Source organism: Vanacampus margaritifer, chromosome 9, assembly GCF_051991255.1.
Source record: "Vanacampus margaritifer isolate UIUO_Vmar chromosome 9, RoL_Vmar_1.0, whole genome shotgun sequence".
NCBI lineage: Eukaryota > Metazoa > Chordata > Actinopteri > Syngnathiformes > Syngnathidae > Vanacampus > Vanacampus margaritifer.
In genome coordinates this window covers 21,159,843-21,171,421 of record NC_135440.1, presented here as the reverse complement: position 1 = coordinate 21,171,421, position 11,579 = coordinate 21,159,843, and the positions used below count along the sequence as shown (strand labels likewise).

At 39.1% G+C, this 11,579-nt stretch overlaps 1 protein-coding gene and 1 non-coding gene across 3 annotated transcripts in view; both read left to right on the top strand.

Annotated features, from left to right (window-relative positions):
- Positions 1 to 46: 46 nt before the first annotated feature.
- trnap-agg (transfer RNA proline (anticodon AGG)) lies at positions 47 to 118 on the top strand. The gene has a single exon. It is a non-coding gene; the product is annotated as a tRNA-Pro (tRNA).
- Positions 119 to 576: 458 nt separating this feature from the next.
- bbs9 (Bardet-Biedl syndrome 9) overlaps positions 577 to 11,579 on the top strand; it is a 103,066-nt gene continuing 92,063 nt past the window's right edge. For both annotated transcript variants that reach the window (XM_077576668.1, XM_077576667.1), the window contains exons 1-6: positions 577 to 736; positions 2,104 to 2,215; positions 2,304 to 2,460; positions 4,289 to 4,353; positions 4,420 to 4,533; positions 9,435 to 9,609. In XM_077576668.1, the coding sequence (XP_077432794.1) occupies positions 2,104 to 2,215; positions 2,304 to 2,460; positions 4,289 to 4,353; positions 4,420 to 4,533; positions 9,435 to 9,609 (623 nt within the window). In that variant the 5' untranslated portion in view covers positions 577 to 736. The remainder of the gene's footprint in view (positions 737 to 2,103; positions 2,216 to 2,303; positions 2,461 to 4,288; positions 4,354 to 4,419; positions 4,534 to 9,434; positions 9,610 to 11,579) is intronic.

Genomic DNA, 11,579 nt, shown 5'->3' with positions numbered 1-11,579 from the left:
GAAATTTTTTAGGGGTAAAAAGAGGAGTAACCTTCTAAAGTATTATGGCTCGTTGGTCTAGGGGTATGATTCTCGCTTAGGGTGCGAGAGGTCCCGGGTTCAAATCCCGGACGAGCCCAATCTTTTGGTTTAATTTTTGCAAATTTAATACATATTCACATAAATCATATTAATCTCAATTTGTCTGCGCATTATTACCATTATTTAGAGCTGTAAACACACACAACATTACGTCTACTGCATTTAAGATAATTTGTTTAATGTTACGTTGTTACAAATCCTTGCTCGTAATTTTTCCCTTTGTCCTACAACCGAGAGCACCATGATTTTAAAACAAAGACTCAATTTCCCTTCATGCACCTGGGCGTAATCACCAGTGAAACTTTTTTGTGATTTATTTTATTGTATTGGGTATTAAAGTAGTTACCGTTGCTAATATATAATTAATTTGAATGTAAAATTGTGAAAAGGAGAAATAAATTGTAGCTAAATTAATGTAATATATTACACCATTACCTCGATAAACCACTTGCTACATGTCACGGAATGAAAACAAAGACCTACATTTCCCATTTAGCCTTTCCTTTCCGTGTATGCGCACAACTGCCACGCTTGCCCCCGTATGAGCGTCAGTGCCATGACAACAAGACGATGGCTTCAAGAGGGTAAATGTGATTTTTGCCACCGCGAGCAGTAATAAACCTGTGGGCTCGTCAGACAAGTCGGTGAAGAAAAGGTAAGACACCCATTCCACCTGCTGGACACTGGGTTACTCGCCTGGCTAGCTAATTAGCCGGACAAGCTAAAGTTAATGCGTTAGCCGCGAGCTAATTCATTTGTGAACGCGCCTTGATGTGCACGCGTGAGCCGCAAAACTTATTAACATTACTTATCTTAGTGCTCAAACGCGGACGATTAAACATGAAATGTGTTTAAATCCTCACCGCAAAGATGAGGCAGGAGAATGTGCTGACTCCTCACAGTTTGAGCGAAATATGAAAAGGAATTTACTGTTATTATAAGTCATTGTGCTGTATTTAATGCCCATGAAAAACCTGTTTATGAGTGTTTTCGTCCGTTTAAGTCTTCATAGTTTAAAATTACACAATTTTGGAGCATGGTCAGATATTGGCTGTCTGATGGAAACTTTTGAGCATCGCAACAGGATTTGATGTCATGAAACATGACTTTAAAAGTGTATTAGTTTGTCAAATGAATGCCACTTTTAATTTGCCACTTTGCTGGATTAGCTGCCTGTTCCACCTGCTCGGTCAGCACTAAGACAGGAGCAAAGCTGCTTGCCTTCTCAGGCGTATTTACGGCGAATGCGCTGGTCACATGATTGCTCATGCTGCTCCCCATTGGCTGCCGGTGTCAGCGTACCAGGAAGTGGCATTTTTTTCCGAGTGACACTTGAATCAATTTGATTTGCGGCGATTATTGGCCCATATTAGCTTTTTTAAAATCGACCCAAAAATCGGCTGTTTTGCCGCTTTTTAAAATGAACATACTAGAACATAGGGCAAGATGACATTCAAACATTCCCCCTTCCAAAATCAAGTTAGCACAAAAAAAAAATCAACAATTCTTGCCGATTTTTCTCTGTTGCAAAGTTAAACAAATACTAAAATTCAAATATCAAACATAAACAAACATAAAGTAATAACACAATTAATTAGAATGTAAAGAAAAGTATTGCAACATTCTTTTCTTCAATTCAATGGGCATTGTGACGCGTACTGGTGTACCAGCCTTGGCCACGTGGGGGCAGTATAATAGACAGAACCACACAAGAAGAAGACTGCCTCATCAGTCATCCGCTGTCATATTAGTCATTTTTCCTAAAGGATCATCAGTTTTCCTTGAAAAATCTTAAAATGGCTGTCAAAATAAATTCAACACTCTTAAAAAAAAAATAAATAAATAAAAAATCTGACTCATGATATCATCACGTAATCATGATAGTGAAACCAATAAAACAGTGATGTGTTTTTAGTCAGGACTTTTAGAGCAGCTGCACATTATTTTTGAATTTCCAACCCTTTTCAAACCTACTCGTGACCATAATTTGACCTTCTTTTGTCTTCTACTCTGTCCAATCAGATGTCTCTGTTCAAGGCACGGGATTGGTGGTCGGCAACACTTGGCGAAGGCGAAGAATTTGACCAGGGGTGTATGTGCGTCGGAGATGTGGACAACAGCGCTACAGGACATGGTAACGTCATAGAAATAATATACAATACGTTTCAGGTCATAGTCACATCCATCATGTCAATAGTGTCTTTGTTGGTCTTCTTGTGCAGACAAAGTGGTGGTGGGCAGCTACATGGGCATGCTGCGAATCTTTTCCCCTCACTCCGCTAAAGTCTCAGAGGGGGGCCAAGACTCGGCCGAGGCGCAGCTCCTGGAGGTCCACCTCCAGAACGCTATCATCCAGGTGGAGCTGGGGAAGTTCGTCTCGTGAGTAGATTTGGTTATTACACAGAGGGTTGATGTGACACCCCTGAGAAAAGTGCGAGTGCTGAACTTTTTAAAGACCAAAATTGCTTGAGGACGCAACAAAAGTGATTTGTAGGAGCCTTCATTCATGAGGCTACAGCAACATTTAGCAACTTAATCTCACTCAAATTAGCTTTAGCCTGATTTCCCTCTCACACAAGCACACAAATGAGGATTACGCATGGTGACTTGAGCAGTAGTAGTGTGACCCTAACGAACTCGTGCAGTTCAATTCCATTTAAGTTTGCTGTACAATACATTTGCAATTTTGCATAGAATGTTTTAGACAAGACATCTCTGCATAATTGTATGCTTGCAGCTTCATACAAAAGCTTCTTTTCTGTTCTCAAGATTTATAAAGGGAATTTATCATAATTATGTTATGTTTATGTGCTATCAAATAATTGGTTGACTAGTTTGAAATCAATTATTTATACACAATACATAATTGAATTGTATTTTTTTTAAACTAATATATTTTTCATTTTACATATTTTTTTCATTTTTGTTTTCGTGTTTATCTATTATACTTTAATATACGTAACTAATGCAGGTAAAAATGAAAATTAGTAAAATAAACTATTGTACTTACTTTATATTCACATTTGAAATTAATTTAAAACATTTTATAACGTATTTTACCTTGTCATTTATTTTCCTTTGCCTCAACAACAATTGTCCTGACCCCTTCATCCATTTAAAAAATCAAATGTGGCCTCTGAGCATGAAAGTTTGCCCACTTTTTTTTATTTTTTTTTATCCTTCAGGCAGATGGCGCTCTTCCTTTAGTCTCCCCTTTGCCAGTTCACAGAAATGAAAAGTGAGCTTTCTTGCGGAAAAAGTAAAAAAAAAAAAAAAAAAAGTAAAAATCTCCATGGCGTCGCCTCCTTCCTTCCTTCCCACAGCGTCGCGTCGGTGTTTGCTTTAAGCTGCGGTTCGCCAGCGCGGAATTCCTCCTGGGAATCCGGCGGGCAGTCAGGAGGCGAGGCTGGCGAGTATAAATACTGGCGGGCGGACAGAGGCGGTGGGCAGCCCACCAGAGATTTTTTTTGCTTTCCCAGGATGAAAGAACACTTGTGGGATCGGCTTCCCCTTCCGTCGTGGTTGCCCCTTTCTAAAGACTGCATTTTGTTCTAGCGGGACAAAATCAACAAATGTCTTGTCAGTGGAGGAGTAGCGTCATGTCTGCTACAGCTCATCGGTTAAAGGTTCAACTTGTAGAAGCAAGACTTTACTTATTCACAGGGGATGAGGATAGAGTCCTGGGGCGAATAATCTAAAAAGTATTTGACCCGCCAGGATGGAGGTTTAAAACTGACGATTAGATTTAAAACATTACATTTGTCTAAATGAAGCTCCTCAAGTTTATTGACACTGAGATCATGATGCCACAAGATGGTGGCAAAGCACTACTTTTGTCTAAATGAAACTCCTCAACTCTCTTAACGTAGTTTCTCAGCACTGAGATGCCACAAGACGGTGGCAAAGCACCACTTTTGTCAAAATGAAGCTCCTCAACTCACTCAAACATAGTTCCTTAGCACCACGACGCCATAATATGAAAAAGCACTACTTTTTTTCAAATTTAAATTAGGCTGCAGTCACACTGCAGGCAAATGCGACCCAGATCTGATAATTTTTTTGCCCAAATGCGAATGTATCTGACTATTTATGTCAGTGTGAACAGTACAATTCCGATTTTTTTTTATATCTGACCTTATATCTAGTTCAGATACGTTCATTCTAAATCAGCAGTGTTCTTGCTCTAATGATGTTGTTGTGTTTCCAGGTGTTCAGATCTTCTCCACCTGGCTGTCCTTCACCCCAGAAAGCTGTCTGTCTTTTCCGTTTTTGGTAACTTTCTCCTACTACGTGTGTCTTCCTATTTAAGTGGCAGTTCATTAACATGTGTGTGTTCAGGCACGGCGGGTAACGTGGAGCATGGCGACCAGTACCAGATCAAACTGGTCTACGAGCACAACCTGCAGAGGACCGCCTGCAACATGACATATGGAACCTTTGGAGGGGTCACGGGTAACGCACGCATGCATGCACACACGTCACCCAACTTGAATGATGCTGTTTCATGATCTCGCCTTTTTGGAAAATACAAGTCGGGGACAGCCCTGCCACAATCCAAAACAAACTCACACGTGCACACTAACACATACACGCTCACTTGTGTCACACACTCAACTAAACACAGACAAACTCACACAATTATATACATACACACACAAACACATCTGCACAAATGATGCTGTCTCATGCTCTGGGCTTTTTGGAAAAAAACAAGTCTGGGACAGCCCTGCAAAAATCCAAGAAAAACACACACACACACATATACACACACACATGGGAATCCCCTTTAAAGTGTAGAAAATGACTATTCCAAATAAAGGCTGCTTTGTTGAGACACGCACGTGTGTAATCGAGTGTGCCTGAATGTGTGTGCGTTTAGAATATGCCAAACTGTGGCCTGGCATGATGGACCCCTCATTCACTCCTTGTTTACATGAGAAACTTTTGCACCGCAGGAACTTTACACCGGAACTTAAAGAACTTTGGAGGAACTTTGCATGTGCTGTTTGAACTGAACTTCAAATTTAATTTCTGGGAATTATTTCAAGGTGAATGAAGACTTTGCTGGGGATCGTGTGTATGCGTGTGTGTGCAATTTGGTGTGTAATTACGGGCCTTAGTTATTTAGTGAACGTGTACAGTACCTGGTTTTGGTGGTGCAACACACACAAAAAACACAATACACAATAAACACAATAAAGATTTGAGTGTCCTGAAAAGCACTCTATATACTGTAAATATTATTATTATTATTATTATCTTTTGCATGTCTATTATTTTTATTATTATTTTTATAATTTTATTTTTATTTATTTATTATTATTATTATTATTATTATTATTATTATTATTATTATTATTATTATCATCTTTTGCATGTGTATTATTTGTATTATTGAATTGTATTTGTATTTATATTTTTATTTATTATTATTATCATTATTATTATTATTATTATTATCTTTTGCATGTCTCTTATTTCTAACCACTAGAGGTCAGTGCCCACCACTGAATTGCTGTATTTCTGCTGTCTTTTTGTTAGCTGGTTAAAACAGTAGTTGACGAACTTTTTACAACAGCTACTACCTACAACAACAACTAAGTATATATTACTATAATTGTAAGCCACTTTAACATTATGCAGTTTGAACATTCTCACTGCGCTGGAACTTAAATTAGGATTTAATATATTGCACAACAAAGTTCACTAAAAATTCTAAATAAATTAAAGATGAAATTCAACACTGACCTGTACCACATTGAGAGTCACTGGGTTAGAATGAATGAAATGAAATGCTGTTTAGTTTGGGAAATCCCTGTATCCCCTGGGAGGTCAGAGTTCATCTACAGGGAGCCATTAGAGTCTCATTTTTTTTTTTTGTCTCTCGGTCTCACACGCACGCACACACAGAAACTTTGTACTGGTGCTTTAACTTGACCTTAAAGCAAAACCACATAAGCATAGCGTCGTCCTAGCTATTTTTAAACTGAGGTTATTATCTTTTATTGGCGTGTAATAAGTCAGCTTGTAGTGGACGTGAGGGATTGAATAACACAGCCTTAAGCTAATAAACCAAAATAGAAAGTATAGAAGCACACTATTATACTTGAGCATTGTGCTGTGCACTCTACACATAAGACTCTCTGTAATAGCACACGGCCATTAATGTTGGCTTTTATTTCCATTATTCATGATACCTTTCGGGCTTGGTGGTTAGCCAGTCTGCCTCACAGTTCTGAGGTTCTGGGTTTGAATGTGAGCTGAGGTTTGGAGTTTGCATGTTCTGTATTTGAGTCGGTTTTCTTCAGGCGAGAGAGGGAGAATGAGAGAGGACACGAGAGGGAGAATTATAGAGCCAATGAGAGTGACAGGAATGAGAGAGGGGTATGAGAGAGGATATGAGAGGAAGAATTAGAGAACCAATGAGTGACAGAGGATGAGAGAGGGTAATATAGAGAATGAGAGACAGAGAGGATGAATGAGAGAGAGAGAGAGAGAATGTGAGTGAGAGACAGAATAAGAGAGACAAAATGATAGACTGTGTGTATGAGAGAGAGAGAGAGCGATTAAGAGAGTGAGAGAAACTACAAGAGAGTGATGTAGAAAAAGAGACAGAATTAAAGACAGTGAATGATAGTGTGAGAGAGAGGGAATTAGAGAGCAAGAGTGAACGTGACTGTAAGAGAGATTTAGCGAAACAAATGTGAGAGAACATGCAAGGGAGAATTAGAGAGCAAATGAGAGTGACAGAGGAAATATAGATAATGAGAGACAGAGAGGGGACAATAAGAAATAATGAGAAAGAGAGAGCAAATGAGAGTGAGAATGAGAGAGCGAGAGGATGTGAGAGTGAGAGAGAACAAGAGACAAAATGAGAGAATAGTGAGAGAGCAATTAAGCGAGTGAGAGGAACCACAAGAGAGTGATATATAGAGACTGAATTAAAGACAGTGAATTAGAGAGAGAGAGAGAGAGAGAGAGAAGGAATGAGAGAGCAAGAGTGAATGAGAGTGACAGAATCAGAGAGAGAGAGAGAGCATATGAGAGTGATAATGAGAGAGCGAGAGGATGTGAGAGTGAGAGAGAGAACAAGAGACAAAATGAGAGAATAGTGAGAGAGCAATTAAGCGAGTGAGAGGAACCACAAGAGAGTGATATAGAGAGACTGAATTAAAGACAGTGAATTAGAGAGAGAGAGAGAGAGAGAAGGAATGAGAGAGCAAGAGTGAATGAGAGTGACAGAATCAGAGAGAGAGAGAGCATATGAGAGAGAGAAAATTAGAGAGCGAGTGAGACAATTAGAGAGTGAGAGAATGAATGAGAGAGAGAGAGAGAATGAGAGAGACAGAGAGATAAAGAGAGAGGGTGAATATGTGTGAGTGTGTAATTTGCTGAGGGTGTGTGTGCGTGCGTGCGCGCGCGTGTGCGCGTAACATGTATTTGTATTGTGTTATTGGCCACTGTGGAACATGCTCATCACTCACACACACCCATGTGCACACGCTCATCACTCACACACACCCACGTGCACACGCACACGTGTTTGCACAGAAGAGGTGTGTAGGAGTGTTTGTGGCTTTTCTTTCCAAATCTCTGCTGATGGATGGTTCGTGCGCGTGTGCGTGTGCGTGTGCATGTCTGCACTCTAGGTGGCTGTATTCCTGACCTCTCTACTTGACGGCAGTGAGAGTTTTAATAGCGCATAGAGGCCTAATTATAGTCCTCCGGTCACATCGCTGTTTTATGATGGCGTGTGTGTTATATGAGTGTGTATTGTGTGCATGTGCTAAGGTGTTAATGGAGATATCAGACTGAGTTGGAGTGTGAAACACGCCTCGCTCTGCATAGCGCCGCCACCGCTGAAATGAAACAGGAGCAACATGTTTATTGCGTGTGTGTGTGTGTGAGTGTGCGTGCGTTTGTGTGTGAGGCCATGTTGTAAATTGTTACGGGTTAAATGGTGAAATCTGGAGTTTAAACTATGTCAACCATAATTATGCAAATAATTGCATTCCAGATAAGATTTTATTGACAAAAACAATTCGGTGTGTCCACGGGGTTTTAAAAAGTATTCATGAACCCTTTCTGTTTTGATGCGGGTCAAATGGACCCATTTTAAAGCTCGAGTCGAGAGTTTTATGAAACAAACAGGATAGAAACATTGCTGAAGCTTGTTGTGCTGATTATAAGATATATTTACATTTTATTTTTAATTATTTATCATAAGCTATTATGTTGTAACTTGTGGGTCAAATTGACCCATTTTTTAATGCTAGAAAAAAAATTACATATAAAAAACAAAAATTCTACTGGCTTTCTTTTTTCTGGGGTCACAAGCATATATATTAGGGGTGTCAGGCGATTCTTATTTTTTTTTATCGTAATTAATCGCATGGCTTCAATAGTTAACTCACGATTCATTTGCAAATTTTATATCTGTTCTAAATGTACAAAAATGTTTTTTCCCCTTATTTTTTCATACTCTTGTTAATATAAAAGTGGGAAAAAAATTATTTTAGTCATTGATACAGTATTTTTTTCATAATAATTCATAAAATTGATTTAAAATTAAAAAAGATGTCGTGTGCTGTAAAAACCAGATGTGATATTGATTTGTGTTGAGGTCATTTATCTGCCACTAGATGGCATAATTGCATTTGTAAGACGTCGGTGACAACTCAGAGCATTTTCCTTTTCATATTAAGAGCTATCTCATCTTTAACGTGAAATTCTCCACATTTTTAAAATAGTAAAATACAACTTGATCCCAGTCTCCACAAATATATGTATTATTGTTATATTTATTACTGCTAAATTGTGACGTGGACGTGTCTTTTGTGTTGCGACTGGAACTCCACCAGTACAGGCTTTCCAAGTAAGGGGCATTCAGTAATCGCGCGTTAAAAAAAAAGAAGAATGGTGTTAATACATACTTTTAAAAAAGTTATTAAATTTGAATCATATCTTGTTATCATTCTTTTTCGGACAAGTTAGCATCCTTTTGAAGGGCCTCAACATGCTTGTGAACTCACCAGCTTTTCCAGCCTATATATTTTTGGGGTCCCCAACATGACCTCAAAAAATATCCGGTGACTCCAGTTTTGCCGATCAAATGACATATCGGGTGGGCTTGTCGGCCATTTTGGTTTGAAGCTGCCATTTTGGGGCAAATCGCAAGACTCAAACTTGGACTAACATACCCCTAGTTGGTGATTAATCCAAATGAAAGAAGGCATCCTAAACAGATGACTGACGCTAAATTCAGATTATTATTTGGATTATACCATCTTGTGTGTAAAAACAGTGGTAGAAAATAATAGCATCAACCCTGTCCTCGTTCCTCTTGCCGCCAGGTCACCACTCACTGTGCATCCAGTCCATGGACGGCATGCTGATGTTCTTCGAGCAGGACAGCTACTCCTTCGGACGGTTCCTTCCTGGCTTCCTGATTCCCGGCCCGCTGGCCCACAACTCCCGGACGGACAGCTTCCTCACCGTGTCTTCGGCCCGCCAGCTGGAGAGCTACAAGTAAGTTTCGCTGACATGGACTCCATGTAGAGCGTCGACGCAAAAAGCCCTGCGAGTGGAAAAGAAAATGTGACAAACCGCAGAAATGTGCTCGGGAACTCTTTGTTTTGCCGTGTTGAAAAGTGTGCATGGTGAACAAGGTGTGCGTTGTCACACTTGTAGACGGTCTTTTGGCAGTGTGTGTGTGTCTGTGTTGGCCAGCACTATCAGGCCTCATGTAAAGTTTAAGCAAACATTTTTGTGTAGTGTAAGATGATCTCGCTGGAAAGACCACGCACACACACACACACACATGCAAATGCATCTCAAATCTGGTGCCAACACGCACACGTACACACCAAGGTCTTGTATAGGAGTGCTTGAAAGGCTCGAAAAGTTGTCCACAGGTGTAAAACTGAAGGCCAGATCAGGCCTTTACATGCTATTATAATGTGCAATCCACATTTCTGTTGTAGAGAATGAAATGCTTGTTTCACTCAATAAAATGCACAACTTTTATATACAGGGATGTGATTTTTCCGCTAATTCGCGGAATTCCGCTTTTTTTATCTCCCCCCCAAAAAAAAAAAAAATTTTTTTATTTTATTCTTATTATTATTTTTTTATTTTTTTTTAGTAGTAGTTCATTGTGTATGTATTGTGTATATCTGACTCCGACAGATAACATCTTCTGCTATAACAAAGACATTTGTGGTATGCTCTAATATGAGTTACTTTTCATTTGGTCATGATATAATTATTTGTTCATGAAATTTGAACTCTTCAACATTATTTATGTGTTAACTTAGTAATCACATTAGTTAGATATGATGATATTCTCAGTGATAGTTTTTAAAAGCAAAGACAGTCCAATGTTTTTCAATGTGACTGATTTTGAGTTGACTAAAACTGCCATTTTATATGGGATAGTTCAATATACATTGAAAATTTATGCTGTTGTTTTGTCTATTTCTTTGTCATGTGAGTGCATTGAAAGTACTTAAAAACACGGAAAACCCATGAGCTGGACCTAGCTGGGTGCCAGCGGCCCCCAGACCCCCGGCTAAATTTTCAGATAATTTCACTTTGGTCAAATCACATCCCTGTATATAAGTGAGCATAAACATTTACAGACTGCTAATTTCTTTGCAAGTGAGCAAACTCCAAAATTCTGCAAGTTATCATTTTCATTATAACTACCCTAAATAAGGACAAGCGCTAGAAAAATGATGTTTGTTGAATTTCATCATAATATCGCGGTAGCAGAATACTAAATACTTTTTGATCTAATTCCGGGTCTATCTGAAGCAAACAATTCACGTCAAGTCAATTCCAAGAAGCCCTCTCACTCCACATCTGTGAGTTCTCCTCCAGCTCCCTTCTCTTATCCGCCTGGGCTTTACGCATAACGATAAACAGCCCTGACGTTGGCGCTAATAGTGCGGGACACCCCGGGACCGCATAAAATGTGTGGGCCGGGTGTCGGTCAGACCTGGCGGAGAACATTCGCAGCTGTCGAGTAATAAAAATACTTTCAGGTGGCGAAACAAAGAAAAGATACAGTGAATTATCCCATAGGAAATAATGTAAATCCAATTCATATGTTCCAGGGTCCAACTGTCACTGTAAAGAAAAAAATCTGTTTTGTTCACTGAATAGAACAGGCAAATTTTTTAAGTAACAATTTAATTAGGGGTGTCAAAATTAGTGCATTCATTTAAAGTTGCTTTAACGCCACTCATTTTTTTAATGTACGATTAACGACCGCCGCTTATTTGGAAAGCCTGTATATGGGTAATTCCAGTCGTAACGCACCAGACACGTCCACGTCAAAATTTAGCAGTGATAAATTTAATGTTAATGATAATGCATATATTTGTGGAGACTGGTGTCAAGTTGTATTTTAAAAATGTGCAGAATTTCACAAGTTACTTCATGTTAAAGATTAGATAGCTCTTAATATAAAAAGAAAAATGGATTAAGCTGTCACC